Source organism: Athene noctua, chromosome 23 (assembly GCF_965140245.1).
Source record: "Athene noctua chromosome 23, bAthNoc1.hap1.1, whole genome shotgun sequence".
Taxonomy (NCBI): Eukaryota; Metazoa; Chordata; class Aves; order Strigiformes; family Strigidae; genus Athene; species Athene noctua.
This window is the reverse complement of record NC_134059.1, coordinates 7,888,267-7,904,130: the sequence shown is the minus strand read 5'-3', so window position 1 is coordinate 7,904,130 and position 15,864 is coordinate 7,888,267. Positions and strand designations below refer to the sequence as shown.

At 49.8% G+C, this 15,864-nt stretch overlaps 2 protein-coding genes across 2 annotated transcripts; one reads left to right on the top strand and one right to left on the bottom strand.

Annotated features, from left to right (window-relative positions):
* Nucleotides 1-1,056: 1,056 nt before the first annotated feature.
* On the top strand, nt 1,057-6,063 carry GUCA1A (guanylate cyclase activator 1A). Its single transcript, XM_074925694.1, has 4 exons — nt 1,057-1,481; nt 3,343-3,492; nt 3,956-4,046; nt 4,450-6,063. Exons 1-4 carry the CDS (start codon nt 1,284-1,286, stop codon nt 4,608-4,610), a joined length of 600 nt encoding a protein of 199 aa, XP_074781795.1. The 5' UTR covers nt 1,057-1,283; the 3' UTR covers nt 4,611-6,063.
* A 2,832-nt stretch (nt 6,064-8,895) lies between these two features.
* On the bottom strand, nt 8,896-15,746 carry GUCA1B (guanylate cyclase activator 1B). Its single transcript, XM_074925535.1, has 4 exons — nt 15,267-15,746; nt 13,110-13,259; nt 11,583-11,697; nt 8,896-11,007 (listed from the first exon to the last, which is right to left on the bottom strand). The coding sequence occupies exons 1-4, from the start codon at nt 15,468-15,470 to the stop codon at nt 10,880-10,882; spliced, it is 597 nt and encodes a 198-aa protein (XP_074781636.1). The 5' UTR covers nt 15,471-15,746; the 3' UTR covers nt 8,896-10,879.
* Between the last annotated feature and the right edge of the window lie 118 nt (nt 15,747-15,864).

Sequence of the window (15,864 nt, the reverse complement as noted above, 5' to 3'; positions counted from 1 at the left end):
AACTGTTTTACGCTTGTGCAACGCCACCTGCTTTGGCAGAGCTATTCCTAGTTTGCTTCAGCGCAGAAGCAACACCGAGCTCTGCAACACACAAAAGTTGTGTTTGTGCTTTTGTGGGCTCTTTGTCCTAAAGCTGTCAGAGAGGAAAAAGTAAGTGTTATAGGACAGACTCTCTGCGGGTAGAGATCCAGAATTCACATCCATTTCATTACTAGTGGAGGATCTGGCCCATGCCACTTTCTGAGGAAACACTTTTTTGTCTCCCAGTCCTCCTCCGAATGCTGCGTGTCAGAGTAAAAACAACATCGGTTTTGGTTCTGTTTACATGGAGAACCTTTCATGGTAATTCATCATAAATACAAATCGAAGCTGCATCCAACTCCACCGGCATCAGCTGAGTCCTGGTAGCGCAGCGGCCAGGAGACGCTCCCGGGACGAGCCCCGTGTGGGACGACTCCGCGGCAGAAACACTCGATGGAACACGGGACCCAGCAGCTGGGTGGAGAAGGAGCTTCCCCGGGGGAAGATCGTCCGAGCATCTGGTGGCTGCATTTAGAGCACTTAAAGCTTTGCCACTCAAAGCAATTACGTTTCTATGTTTGCCTCAGCACACTAAATTTGCCCTCATACAACATCTCTTATAGGAGCTGAAATAGTTCTTCCCCCTCCTGGAAATTCGGGCTCAAATCAACAGCCCCACCTGGAAATCCTCCAGCCAGAGGAGAACAAAAAGGCACCAACAGCACAGAGACCGCTGAGCAGTTTTCTCTCTTTCTTCTTACTCTGATTTTGGGGTAAAAGTTATTGCCCATGTGACACTCACCCCCTCAAAATCATAAAGGAAGTGGATTAGGAGATTACACCACCACAGAGAAATTTCCACCCTCATAATCTCCTGATGGGCCTGTAATCTGCGGGAGTTTCCCATTTTACTCCTTTCTATTTTCACCCTGAACTCTTAATGCCTGGCAGGAGCCCATCATCCCCCCGAGCCTCATTGGCCAGGAGGGGATTTGCTGGGTACTTAACTGTCACCTTCTTGTCCAAAGAGGGGTTTGCGCTTTGGAGTTCTCCCGGGAGAGGTGTCGGCTGCGTCCGTCACCACCGACACCGACTCCGTGCAGCCCACGCACGAGGCTCTTTGTTTTTTTCCCCATACTGTGATCCCTGCAGTGTTGAGGACATTTGGACTTTGAAGGCAAGAAGCAGAATTTAAAAGAAAGCCCTCAGATTTCAGAAAAACATCCATTTTGGCTGCAAAGTGACCAATACTTGGTGTGGAGATGGGGAACATGGACGGGAAAGCCGTGGAGGAGCTGAGCGCTACCGAGTGCCACCAGTGGTACAAGAAGTTCATGACGGAGTGTCCTTCTGGCCAGCTCACCCTCTATGAGTTCAAACAGTTTTTTGGCTTGAAAAACCTGAGTCCAGCGGCGAACAAATACGTTGAGCAAATGTTTGAGACGTTTGACTTTAATAAGGTAAATATTGTCCCTCCCGCTCAGGCTGCCCGGGGATCGGCTGGGCGCCGCGGTCGCGCGGGCTGTGTTTGGGTGTAGGCAGTTATCGCTGTGGCTCTGAGCGTGCGTGGCCGGATTCTCTACGGCCTCATAAACTGTAAAATCACTGATGAAAGGTGAAAAATGTCAGCGCAAACTCCTCACCTGCTGACTGGTCTGGGAGAAAATAGACTTCTCCCAGAACTGATAATTCCTTTTTAGTTTTAAATTATTAGAATAGTGGGGTTTTATCTGGTACTCTGTGATCCCTTTAAAATGAAGTGCCCTTTAATCCTTAAATATCAAATGTTGTGACAGTAAGGAACAAGCGAGGGGTGTGAGAACAAGCGCTGCATTCATGCAGAAACAGCGAGTTCCCGAGCGTGGCATGAGCTATGGTTTACGGAACAGATCGGGTTTGTTTTTCTATTGTTTTAAATTATAAATGGATTACAGTTTCATTGATTTTATTACATGTGCTCGGTCCCATGCGATAAGGAGCTCAGGCCCTTCGTCCCCTGCGGAGAGGCTCAGCACCCCGGGCTGTGGCAGCACCGGGCCCTGGTGCGGGGTCACCTGGGGAGCCCCATCTCCCCATCAGGGGCCGTGCCAGAGAGCTGATGGATGCTGCATCGCCGAGAGGAAACAACACCCTCCTTTACTTGCAGATTTGCACCTCATGTGAGATGAGGAATATATTCTATGGCAACGCGAAGCGCTTAGTGGCCTTAAACCCACTGGAAAGAAAACACTTTAGGCCCTAAATCCCTTACGTATTTTGTTTGTGCCTTGGCCTTTACCTTGCTCACGCCCCATCTTTGAATACACGTCTGAAAAGGGAATTGATGCACACGAAATCCTGCTAGGAAAGGGCCTCAGTAGCTATTTATATCTAATCTGGCTCTTGCAGCAGTGGGATAAAGCAGATGATCTCTTCTTGAACCTGCCCCGTGGTGCAGTGGCGGTGTTCATTGACAAAAACCTGACTTACTCCCTCCCAAAGACTTTCTGTGGGTTATAGTATGTACCAGTTTCCCTCAAAGTGCCTCGTATCTCAACGGTATGTGTCGTTGAAATGCTCTGTGGCGAGCACCACATGTTTTCACAAGCTTCCTAGAAGCTGTGAACGTCACGGGGCAGTGTCTGGGGGCAGGGTGGTGGCACGTGAGCTCACCCCAGCCTGGCTTGGCACGGGTACCATAACCCCGGCTGGAGAGCCGTCTGCGGGCCAGCGCCGTGCTGCGAGCTGGTGGCGGGCAAACACCTCGGAGGAAAGTCAAAGATAAAACTGTTTGTGCTTTTGGCGTGACCAAACGCGAAGCAGACACACGAACGGCGCAGGGACAGAGCAGCACCCTCCCCTCCCGAGATGTCAGCAAGGTGCTGGGGTAATTCCTGAGCTCATTCCTCTCCTGGAGTTTTGTGTGTGAGACTCCTCGCAGCAGAAAGGAGCTGTAGGTGTGCGTGGACAGGGTAACGTGAGGTAATCCTTCGGGGTTCATCTGCATAAGCCTGTTCCTCTTTGACCTCTGAATCACCACTGCTTTGCCTACGGACTCCTTTAGCACAGCCTAGCTGTCGAGGCGTCGTTAGCCCCACGCCAGGTACACACAGCGAGTTCCTTCGTTATCAACAGATAACGGCTCTGCAGAGGCTAATGGGGAGCCCTCACCAGTGCACTGGTTTTAACTGGTGGGTGTGCGGAGGACCCACACCCGGCACCTCTCGAGGTGGTGGCCACCCGCTGAAGTCTCCCAGCGGGGATTTCCAAAATGACCAGGAAAATCACTCACTGCCTGACTCGGCTTTTCATCTCATCCAGCTTCTAACCTTCTGCTTTTAGGATGGCTACATAGATTTTATGGAGTACGTGGCAGCTCTGAGTCTGGTCCTGAAAGGGAAAGTGGATCAGAAGCTGCGATGGTATTTCAAGCTCTACGATGTGGACGGGAACGGCTGCATTGACCGGGGAGAACTGCTGAACATCATCAAAGTGAGTGGGCTCAGCTTTCCCCGTGTCTCTCACAATGGTCATTAGATCAGACAGAAAGGTTGGAATAGGAATATTCCAACCCAAAAGACAACTCCCTGGTAAATCAATAGTCACCGGCCAAACCTGCTGCTTGTCCTCCCGCCAGGCCGGCTGCCCCGGCCGGAGCTGTCCCGGCCACCCCCCTCCCCTTGCAGGTTGTTTAACCACTGAAACGTGGGAACTTGATTTCAGCCTGAGGATTTTGAGGTGAAGAGCTCCTGGCTTATCCCAGTATGCCCACTTAATCTTTTAATGCATTGATTGCCCTTTTAAGTGATTTTAATCTCCAGTTTTTTTAGAAAGGACTTGCTCCTTTCAGAACTTAACTGCCTGCGAAAAGTTTGGCCTCTCATGTCCGGTCACTTATTCGGTGGATGCACAAATCTGCACAAGGCTCAGGAATTGTGTCCTCCTTTCCCTCCAGGCTATTCGAGCTATCAACCGGTGCAACGAAACGATGACGGCCGAGGAATTCACAAACATGGTGTTTGACAAAATTGATATAAACGGAGATGGTGAGGACCTCTCTTATGCAATGCCAAACCCTGCTCCCACATGCCCCCCTACCCGCAGTTCGGTCTGCCAGAGCAAATCCAGGTACTGGATGTCCCAAAACACTGGGGCATGGGCAGAGCTGGCGGAGAGCAGCTCCCCGTGAAGGTTCAGCTCCTCATCCCCTCCGCGGGCTGCAACCGGCCCGAGGGGACCCAGCAAACTGCCCCTCGTCGTACCGGCAGGGTGGGATTCGGGGCTGCGCTGTGACGGGGTTTGGGGTGTACGAGAGACAGAGCTGGGACCTCAGGAAGGGCCTCGTTTTATAGTCTGTGAAACTCCTGGGGGGCTGCTCCGAGGCTGCGCGTGGAGGCGAGGAGAAAGGCCGCGGGATTTAACCCATCTTTCCTGACCGTGCTCTCGCAGGTGAGCTCTCCCTGGAGGAGTTCATGGAGGGCGTGCAAAAGGATGAAACGCTGCTCCAGATCCTCACCCGCAGCCTGGACCTGACACACATCGTCCAGCTGATCCAGAACGACGGGAAGAACCCGCACGAGCCCGAGCAGGCGGCGGAGGTGGCCCAGTAGGCTCCCGGGACACCTCCCCTTCATCTCTACTTTTCCCCCCTCACATTATTAAAACAAATCGGGTTGTGGCTGTGGGAGCCGGGCAGCTGCCCCAGCGTGACCAGTGACAGACTATCCCACCAGCGCAGGGACCAGGATCTGTCCCGAAGGCGCCGCTCCCCTGGCAGATGGTTTGGGGGAGCCGGGGGCTCCCCAGGCGCTGCCCTGGCCCTGCCCCGCGCGGGAAGAGGCTGCTGCGAGGAGGGGGTGCTGCTGGAAGCACACAGCCACCCCCGGATGGGACGGACATTGCTGAGGAGTGGGGAGGGGTAAAGTCTCACCTCCCCGGGAAGGGGGAGCGGCCCCACGTGATGCGCTTGGACAACGCACCAAGGGAGCCTCAAAATTCGCACCGAGGCAGCGGCCAAGGCCTGCGTCTGCGGGGGATGAACCCCAGGGCTGCCCGGCACTTGGCCCCGCTGAGAGGGGTCCCACGTATGAAACCTCGCTCAGAGACTGAACCTTCTCTCTCCATATGTATTTCCAGAGCATGAGATCAGTGGGTTTGGTCATTCGTTCTCTGATTTGTTATTAATCTGTCAGCAGTCGGCCAGTGATAATGCAAGATAAAAACATCTATGAGCTAGAAAAAGGGGAGTGGTGAACGCAGCGGCTTTTCTTTGTTTAAAAGTATTAAAAACATAGAATGGTGCCTTTTTTTAACAACTATCTGAACTTTAAGGGCATGCTTGTCCTTGAGGTATCTGGAAGGGCTGCAATGACGGTAACCTGAGAGGGAAGAGCTTTGCATGTTCGTAGGAATATCCTTGCATGTCTTATCACCTGTACAACAGACTCGAACTCTCCTGCGAGTTACACCGCGTGGCACCCTCGGGCATCAGGTGGTTTTAACCCCAGTGGCAGCGAATTGTCTTTTGGGGGGGGTGTGCTGCTAGAGACGGGCTGGACTCAGTGTCGGTGCCACGAGCACCCGAGTGCCCCTGAGCAGGCAGTGGGTGCCACCACCCCCACGGTACAGCGGGCTCGAGTACCGTCCCCTGTGCAATAAAACCCAGTCACCCCTTGTTATTCCATCCCGGGCAGAGCAGCCCGCTCTGCGGTGCTAATTACCGGTGCCAGGAGCTGCCCCAGGCCCCAGCACACGCACAGGGGAGGCTGCGAGAGCAGCGGCCCCGTCCCCTCACGCCCGCTGTCCCCACGCCGAGCCGGGGCTGCGCCTCGGCCACTCCTCGACAGGAGTTTCCTCACCTGATGGGAGCAAGTTTCAGGCGTGGCGAGGCAATGCGGGACACCAGGAAGGATTTCTTGCCTTGCTGAAGGACTTGTTACTTAGCACTGGATGATTTGCAACTCGTGAGCAACTTTCTGACCACTTTTCCTGCCCGTCTTTTTCACTTGACAGTGGTTTACCTCGAAGCTTTTGTACTTCCAATCTTACAGTGAACTAATAAAGGTATTTTATGAAATTATTTCAGGTTGTGCTTTTTCTTTCTTTCAATCATTCCGTTTCCAGCAGGCCACATTAACTGTCTCATACAAGTGCAGAAACCTTTGTTTTGGGTCCATTAAAATAGTTCTTTCGCAAGAAGAGCACAAGCACGGGGAGAGGTCTGTTTTCTTCAGAATCAGCGGAGAAAAGAGGCAGCTCCCAGGTTCTTGCATCCCATGGGCGCTGCCTGCTCTCCTGAACCTCACCTGCATTGAGCAAGCGTAGCTTGCTTTAATAAAACCTCCCCCCCCTGGGTAGTCCTGCAACTCTCCTGGAGCTCTGCTTTACCCACCCACATTTCTAAGCTCCTGCTCCCTGCCCTGCGCCTCCTGGGCCGCGTGTGGCAGCCCCGTAGCTCCCTCCTGACCGTTTTCTGCCCAGACAGATGGCGAGCGTGGGATGCACGGCCACGGCCCCGCCAGCAGCTGCCCCAACAGCATGGCTCGGGCTCCGGGGGTGCTGGACGGGCACAAAAACCAAAAGGCCACGGAGAGGAGCCCGCTGGTGGGCCAGCTCGTCCGGCCGCCCCACTCACACCGGGGCGAGAGAGAGCAGGCTGCAACCGTCTGATTGGAGCTGGGCTGAGCTGTTTACTCAGTGTGTAATACTCCTCCTTGCAGCGAAATTAACTCCCCCACAAATGACTGGCACAAAACCGACTGCACTTCATCTTTACAACAGCAGCGAGGAGGGAGCCGGGTTCAGCGTGGGCTTTCTGTGCACACTCCCTCCCAGAGACACATCCAGTCCCGCCCGTGTTTCCTTCAGCCTTTCGCTCCTCTGCACGCCCAAGGAGCTGCAAGAAGCAGCCCCGACAAGCCCAACTTCTATTTATAAAGGCAATGTTATTCTAACAGGGCTGTCTCAGAGCTGCTGGCTGGCCGAAGGCAGCTTTCAAACCTCAGCGTCTCTCTCCAGAGGATGTTTTTTCAGCCTCTAAGAAAGCAAATTAAAAATAATTAAAAAGTAATATTGTGACTCTCTCTGCCCTAACTCATGCATAATTAATTATAATAATATAATTTAGTACAATGCTGAGATTGTATTAAAAGGAAAGCCACTGCCAGCCTAGAGTAAGACTCATGTCCCATCCTGTCCCACAGTGCCCTCTGCCAGCGCCGGGACAGCGGTGGCACCATGGAAGACCCATGGGGGATGGAGCGGGTGGGCTCTCACGCAGGAAAATCAAGCAGAAGGGAGATGATGAGCTCAAGAAAGGATAATGGTGAACTGCAAAAAAAAAAAAAATCTCCTTTAGCATCCCTGTGCATCTAGGGCGTGAGGCCTAAAAGGCAAAGAAATGAAACAAAACAGGTTCTCAGCCAGATGGTTCTAAAGGTCCCTTATCCCCAGGGATGCGCTGCCCTGCAGCACAGCCCCGTGCTCCCCTAGCACATCCCAGAATACCACGAGATTACCTTAAATACAGGGTCTCTACCGGTAATACGTTCCAGCTACTTTCCAAACATCTGAGATGTACTTTCCTTTGAGAAGGAGGAGGAAAGAAAAAAGTATTTTCCCCTACTGCCAGAGCCGAGCACAAGTGCTGTGAAGAAGCCGCTGAGTATGGTGAGACCACAAGAAGCCCCTACAGCCATCAGCGGGGGCCGTGTGAGTCGTGGCACGGTCACTCTGTTTTCCACCACGACATTTCCAAGGGGAGGCGGCACACGTGTGCTTTGGGAATGACCTGGACACAAACCTCTCCTCTGGGCAGCCACCAAACCCCAGCTACCCACGGGTGAGCCTCCCCGCTCAGAACGTCGGGTGCCTAGAGAAGTAAAGAGCACGGCTAAGCTCTGGGTGAGAGGTAATTATCTTCTTTCCTTCTCAGCCTCATTATTTCTGGTGCCAGTGACTTCCCCAGGAATGCACCTTCCAGAGTGTTTTAGGATGCAAATGCCTCCTTGGCTCCCGTTCTCTGGTGCTGCTCTCTGTCAGCCCCATTCAACAACAGCCTCAGTTTCTGCTTTTTAACCCAATTATTCCACCTTCACTCCTACCCAACTTCAGGGGCATCAAACGTCAGAGCAGATGGTAGAAGCTCAGAAGGCATTTGCCTTTTCCAAGCCATCCTGTTTCCCAATTTAGACCAAAAAGAAATCCAATCAGTCAAATCCAATTCTATCTGGTCTGTAAGTCTGGAAAAATGGATTATGCAGAATGTCTGACATTAACAGCCTGATGGGAATGTTTAACTGATTTTGGGAGATCAAAGTTATTTATACCTACGGATTTAAAAATAAGGCTAAGACTAAAGCACCTGGCAATTTCTTGACAAAAGATTACACAGCTGATAAGAGGAACAATTTTCCACTGGGTTATGCCAGCACTAACACAAGCATTACCCACCGCTACACCCCAGGTCTGCCCAGGCCTCAGGAGGTGGAACCATCCGCTGCCGAGTCCAACACTCTGAGCCCTAAATTCTTCAAGGTTCCCGTTTCAGTCCTGGCAGAGTTAAAACAGGGGCCATCTGATTGCAGCACTGCCAGCTCACTTTATTGTAAGCATCTATTTCTAATTCCATTGAGAATTTTTTTTTTTTTTTTTAATGATACACTTACACTTTTCACTGTCATTATGTAGACGTTGAACAGAAGGGACTCCGTTCCTACTCTGCATCTGCAATAGCATCACCATCTCTGCCTTGTATTTGTCTTACCCAGGTTAGTTTTTACACTTAATACTTCCCTTAAACTCGTTATGTCAATCTTAAAGAATTCTGGTCAGATCCTCAGGTGCCTACGCAGGTCTTCACCTTCATGCTGAGTGAAAATTAAATACTACAAACCGGGTAGAATTGTAATAAATAATTCTTTATTAAAGTCACGTTACAAAATTTCTACCAACAACTGTACAAGTGCTCAGTGTTAGGATGCCCTCTACCACCCCAGCAGAGGACTGCTGGTGCAGGGGACACCCAGCACCTCCTTCGGTGACTGAGCTGACCAGGTGAACAGAATTTAAAGCATTTCAGTAAACCTGCAGTATGCAACATCTACTTTAATTGTGCAGGAAGCAGAGTGTAGTATGTTGGTTGAGATGCTGAAACTTAAGGAGTTGGAGATTTGTATCCTCCCATGACAGCATTTGTCCACAAGTTGGAAAAAAAAAAATAAAATCAGTGAAGTTAATCTTTTTTTTTCAGGCCCTCAAGTCAGAAGTAAGGTTTCTCTGTCAGATCTTTGGCTGATAAACTATCAACTTGAATGAGCTTTAAACAGCTGCCTTCCAGCAGCATAAACTACAAGTCTAATGAGCTCCAAGTAAGCACGCGACAGGTTCATGTGTATTTACAGAGAGCTTAGAGAGGCTATTTAGAAGTGGCAATGTATATGCATTTGAACTCCAGCACTGACTGTCTTATCCCGAATAGTATCCTCATGCTTCTGAATTTAAACATGGGTTAAACTGACAAGACCACAAACTAGCCAACTAGTCGATTAATGAAAGATACTACAGTCAGAATTAAAGGCCACAAAAATAAGATTGCAAATCTTTGAACGGGTTTGACCTAGCCCACTGATCCCATGGGGAAATTAAAATAAACCGAACTCGCCTTATTTTCCTGGGGAAATTTCTCGCCAATAAACCAATAAAGGTGAACCAAAATATCGGTAAATCCCAAATTCTTTTTCCACATACATGTACATATGTAGGAATATGAGTTAGAATAGCAGAGCTCTGTGTACAACCTGTGCAAATTTTATATCTAGTCTGTGACTAAATTAAGCCCAGTGTAAAACCACTGTACTACTTCAGTAACTCACTTGGATTTTCCGTCACTCGCTCCGTTCTGGTCCTGCCGACAAAGCAGCGCTAACCCCCTCGGGGCAGAGACACTGCCAAGCAAACCTCTGCTCTCCCCTTATTTCTCCTTCCACGCAAAACTCCTCTCAGTGCAGTGAAAGCCCTGGAGCCCCCTGACCTGTCAGACCTCATGGGGCAGGAAAAGCTGTTCTGGAGTGACGGCTCAGTAAGAAACGGGCTGCAAAGGAGCAGAATCACACTTGTGTAAATCTGTCCCCGCACAGATGGGGTATAAGTGTTACTGCCGTTCCCAAGCGGTCTCAGTGTTTGGAAATAGCATCTTCCCAGCCCCATGGAGACACAGGTCTCGGAACAGGTAGGAGGAGCAGACCCTGGTCCACAGAAAGGAGATGCAAGGAGTCGCTGCTCCACCTGCCCAGCCCACACATTATCTCCTCGGCCCTGAGTACTGCCTTGGCTACCGCTTGTGATCCCGTTCTCGTTTTCACAGCAGTGTGTTGGTGTTCAATAATTTTACATTAGCAGCAGCATACAGTCATCCCGACTGCACGAAGCCTGCCAGAGCACCTCTTTTGCTGCCACTCTTGGATTGATGTGTTTGTGTCTCTGCAGGCATGAACGATGCAAACACTGGTCTGCACCGGAGACAGTACCACTGTCACAGGTTCTCACTTCCCCATCCCATCTGTCACCAGAATAAAAACCCTGCCCGGGATCCACTTCAGGAAGCCACAAAAAGTTTGTTCCTTGGGGTGTAACCAAAAACCAGAGCTGGCAAACACTGTATTGTGTACACAGAAAGACTTATTCATGGGCCAAAAAGAGTCTCTGGGTACCAGCAGTATGCAGCACATGGGTTTTAGATTGAGATGTGGCTTCTTAAACCACTGAAGTTTTCATCTGGATGCTGAGATTTTATTAAAAAGGAAAGCCACTACCACCCTAGAGTAAGAGCCGCAGTTGTAGTCAGCATCACATTTTCAGCTGTATCAAAACTGAATTTTTCTCAAAACAAAGCACTCCTCCTCCTCTGCTCAGAGATCCATCCCCCGGGGTTCACATCCATTTGCAACATCTTCATCACCCACTTGTCTTTCCTGGCCCCATCAATGAACTCGTCAAGAGATAACTGCCCTGTGTATGAGAAGAGAGGAGGACACAAGGTGGGGAGACAGAACATGACAGATGAGACAAGCAGAGGAAGGCAGGAAGTAAAAACCACCTGTGTTTCGGAAAATATGCTAATAAGACAAAAGCAATACTTCATCTCCCCACGCACTTTAGGCCAGCTGACAGGCAAACCACCGGCCGGAACGCTGCTGGAGCTTACGCAGGCTCCTCCGGGAGGACGGCAAGCCTGGTCCTGCAAGCTCCAGTTTAACTGGAGCCAGACTTTACGTGCTGGGGCTGGGACCTGCACTCTGGCTACCGGGGCTTTCAGAGGACGAGATCTGTGGGGCATCAAAATCCAGACAGAATAGTGACCCCTTATTTTACATTAAAACAACGATGAAAATTATTTCATCCTGCTGCACCTTGACTCTAGACTCTTGATTGTAACAAACAGACCAGAACCAAACCCAGCACATCTCATATGAGTAACATAATAGTCCGAAGTGATTTCTTGATAGATGTAATTAAAGCTGGCCTGCCCAGCACAGGTAACTTCTGATTACACATGAGCGCAATCCGAGCCATCAGTCACTCACCATCCCCATTCTCATCCACTAACTGAAATATCCTGTCCACAACCTCCTCCGGTGTGAGCAGTGGGGTCCTCTCCTCCACCTCCGACCGACACACTTTCTTCAGCTTGTAGATAGACTGAAAAGAAGTTCAGAGATTAAGAGGAGGACTGGAAAATGAAAGCCAGTGAACTCCATTATCTTCCCAATGGTGTAAAGGTCTTTTACAAAGGCTGCAGTTTTAACCTTTCGAGAAAGGTCTGCCACTCAGCAGCCCCAGACCTGTAATGAAACCTCCGACCTCACGCTCACACACACTGCAGATTACTTCATTTGCTCTTTGAAGCTGCTGCCCTTCGATTTTCCTAACACACAGTGGTCAGACCTCAGGGTTCCTTTGCAAAGAACAAGGCAAGTGTTTCACAGATGGGAAAGTCATCTGACTTTTAATTTTTTTTTCTAACATCTGAGGCCAGGCACATCTGGACTTACCCACCTCTCTCTCCCAGGGAACTTGTGCCCAAGCTGCAAGATCAAACCTGCACCGGCACATATTTTGACCCACAGTTTCTGCTCCACTTTGTCACTGGAAAGGGGCAGATTTTATCTATTCCTCCCATGACAACCACCTGTTCATTATTAACTTTATTCCTTAGGCTGAAGGCTTTTGTCTGCAGTCTTCCCAGAGAGGGGATTAGCAAGGACCTAACACAGCTCTGGCCAGCTCCTGGCTGACCTCAAAACTATAATTGAACCTGTCCCAGACAAGCTCCCAGATGCTCCCACACCTGCCATTGGTGCTGCAGGTAAAGCTGGTCACACCATCCAGCCAAAAGGACCTGCTTCCGCAGATTCAGTTTCTGATTCTTAACCTTGCATTTCAGCTACAATCCTGAAGTGCTCGATGACCATTAAACCCCGCGAGCACTGCTGTGCAAGGGCAGCAGCACCTGGGGTGCAGGGGTGACACTGGCACGGTCACCAAGATATTTACCTAAAGAACGAACCCAGGTACCCTGCGTCTGACTGTCTAAGCCCCCGGCCTCCCCTCACACCTTCACACAGTCACTGATTAAAGTGCAGAATAGAACAGAAACCCAGAGACGAATCCTTACAAAAGGGATTTCTGTATTAATTTGTGCCTCCTGGTGTATTCTCACCAACTACTCAGGCAGGAAACTTGGCTCCTCCGAGGGGCTTGGGGTAAAACCCTCTGCCACTGGCCAGTGCAATGAATCTTGGTGTAAAAAGGTGGAAAGGAAAGGCAGAGTGGGGACACAGGAATTCCACAGCAGCCCCCGGATGCTGCAGTTCTGGACAGCTTCAGCAGCAGCAGGGCCCAGGCTGCCGGCAGTGGGTACAACTGATCCCCAGCCACCCCATCAGGCTCCAGACCACTGAGCACATAACCCCTTCACCGAGGTCAGGCGTTTTCACCTCATCACTATCCACAGCTGCCTTGAAACCCAATTACCACAAACCCCGTGTACATCATTACATTGCCAAAGAACGGGGATTGCTCAAATGAGTGATTAGGCAATGCCTACTTACCTCAACAATTTCCAGCAGCTCAAGTTTATCTATGCAGCCATTCCCATCCCTGTCATACACTTTGAATGTCCACCTCAGCTTGTGTTCCAGTTTTCCTCGTAAAACAAGATTCAAGGCAGCTACATACTCCAGAAAATCAATGGTATTATCCTGTAGAAACAGAAAAGCAGCAGCTGAATGACACTTCACTGCGTATAGCGGATAGAAGACTGCTTACAAAACCTGAATAAAAACTGTCAGGGAGATACTCCATGGGACAGCTATCTGTTTGCCACTTTATAGAAGATTCATGCCAGTTCAAGACCATCAGTAAGCACAGCCCCTCGGCACCGAGGGCGAGTTCAGTGGGGTGTGTGACAGAGGGGAGCAAAGCAGTGAGGGGGGACAGAGCCAGCACTCCAGAAAAGAGCGATTCAGATACCCCAAGACAACACAGATTACACGGAGGGTGGGGAGGCAGATGAGGATCAGTGCAGGAGATTTTGGGGAAAGGATTGCCATTCTCAGTGACCTCAGCTGCTCCCCCCCTGAGAACAGCACCCAACCATTACCCCTGCTTTTCATCCTTCCCCCTTGTTTGATCTGGATTCATCTGAGGAGGGCTATGACAAAGAAAATGCCACCACTGAGGAGGAGGCAGCAAGAGCACCCACAGTAAGGGATTTACATCAGGTGTTCATCCTCCTAAAGGCTTGGGGCAGCCAAGGGATGCAGGGCTCCCCGGGCAGCCTCCAGCAGATGGCCTCCCAGGTCACCACTGTCCCGGGGCCAAGCTGGGGGCCCTCGTCACCCTGCAGCCCCCCCGACCCAGATAGCAAACCCCCAGGAGGTCTGGGCTGCACATCTGCTCCCCGGCACGCTCTGCTGCGGCCCCGAGCGCTCGGCAGCGCCCTGAGCAACACCTGCGGCTCCTGGACTCGGAATGCCAAGGACATTGAGGAATTGTTTTTATTTTCCTACATTATTAATAATCCTTTAGATTGCTAGGCCCTGCTCAACTGATTATATACACCATCGGCATGTTGAAGTAAAACCATAAACCCAGGCCTAATTTAGTGTTCTTAATATATGCAAGTACCAGCATCTCTTAAAAACAGATTTTCAGTCTTGGTCAGAAAACTCCTATAAACGAAGAATTGGAGTTCACCTTTTAGGCATACCACTTGCTCTGCCACCCTTTCTGCACAGCTTTCATAGCAAGAATTTGGACCTGGACCTTCAGTTTTTTTTATTCTGAGACAAATCTGACCTGGGCACACCTTCCATAGCTTTTTTTTTTTTTTTTTTTATCCTTTCTCAAAACTGGCTTTTGTTGTCACCTCAGTGTGGCTTTGCTGCTGGTTTCAAAGGAAGCTTAAGGGAAATTGGTATTTCTGAGAGATGATAGACTCATCTCCCCTTTTCCTCTATTGATACACAGCAGCAAACAACCCCATACTTCGAATATGATCAAGAGCTTTGGGGAAAAAAGTCGAACCATTTGGCAAGCATTGCTTACCCATTTCATGATGAGAAAGGCATCTCAAATATCGCAGGCTAGTATTGGGCTATCTTCTGCAGCAGAACGTGGGTATGCATGAACTGCTACTAAACCAGAAAGCCCACTTTTCCCAGGTGTCTGATGACAAATACAGCAATGGGAATCAAAACCAGAATGTCCGAATTGTTCAACATTCCTTCACTTTTGAGCAGCTAAAATCAATATTTTGTTACATGCCACCTGTTCATACCATACATACACACATTTCCTCCCACATATAGCAAGCCTGAGTAGGACTTTCCTCCACTGTAAATCTCCCTCTATCATAACAGATAAATATATTTTTTTTCCATGCAGCAAGCTTGGCTATTTGAGGATCTGTCAACAATAATGCCTCAAAATGTGAGTGCCTAAATTTCAACCTTTTAAACCACCTTTTATCCATTGAGGGGACTTTCTGTCCTTAATTTGTGTGCAGAGAAGATAAATCCGTATCAGCCCATACAGAGTAGTGCTGCCTGTGCTGCTTCTCCTGCCCTAGCAAGTCCATCGCCCTTGCCTTAGTCTCATGAAACGTGGTAACAAGGGTGGGAACTGCACCAAAACGCCTCCAAACGACAGCAGGCAGACACACCAACTATTAGACAAATAACTGTAAAAAACTCCTCACCACTTACCCCATTCTTGTCAAAAGCTCTGAACATGTTTTCAATATACTCTGCTGCTTCACGGTTATCCTGGACCCCAAAGAACTGCTTGAATTCGTGCATGAAGAGGGTCCCACTGGGACATTCAACCACAAATTTCTTATACCATTCCTGCAACTCCGCAACATCAATCTCTCCTTGCTCCCCTTCAGCGTTGGCAAACTGCTGTCCCATTTCGCTCCACAAAACAAGATTTAAAAAAGAAGGAACAAAAGGAAAACCCTGCCCAAGTCCTTTGCTTGTATTGCTGTTTTATCACCTTCGGTTGGTTTCCCTTTGTTCTTTTTCTTCTCGCTGTCTTGTACCTTTATTTGATGTGAATATTGCGCCTTGCTATTTCACCTTCTTTTTGTGTGCTCCCTTGGTGATTGTGGAGTTGCTTCTCTGCTTTAGGGCAGTGTAATGTGTGGCATCAGGCACGTACAAAAATAACTAAGACCATTAGAAGATTCCCACCTATGAGTCACAGAGACCTTCAGATGTTCTGAGCTGTGCCCTATTTAGGAGCAGGCTCCAGAGGCTCAGGGTCTTTCTGCACGTTAATACCTCCACATCGAAGAGTTGGGGA

Excerpts from the sequence above, each read along its gene's own strand:
- GUCA1A (XM_074925694.1), top strand. The coding sequence starts at position 1,284 with ATGGGGAACATGGACGGGAAAGCCGTGGAGGAGCTGAGCGCTACCGAG. Across the intron at positions 1,482-3,342 it reads AGACGTTTGACTTTAATAAG|GATGGCTACATAGATTTTAT; the intron begins GTAAATATTGTC and ends TTCTGCTTTTAG. Across the intron at positions 4,047-4,449 it reads AATTGATATAAACGGAGATG|GTGAGCTCTCCCTGGAGGAG; the intron begins GTGAGGACCTCT and ends GTGCTCTCGCAG.
- GUCA1B (XM_074925535.1), bottom strand. The coding sequence starts at position 15,470 with ATGGGACAGCAGTTTGCCAACGCTGAAGGGGAGCAAGGAGAGATTGAT. Across the intron at positions 13,260-15,266 it reads GAGCTTTTGACAAGAATGGG|GATAATACCATTGATTTTCT; the intron begins GTAAGTGGTGAG and ends CTGTTTCTACAG. Across the intron at positions 11,008-11,582 it reads AGTGGATGAGAATGGGGATG|GGCAGTTATCTCTTGACGAG; the intron begins GTGAGTGACTGA and ends TCTCATACACAG.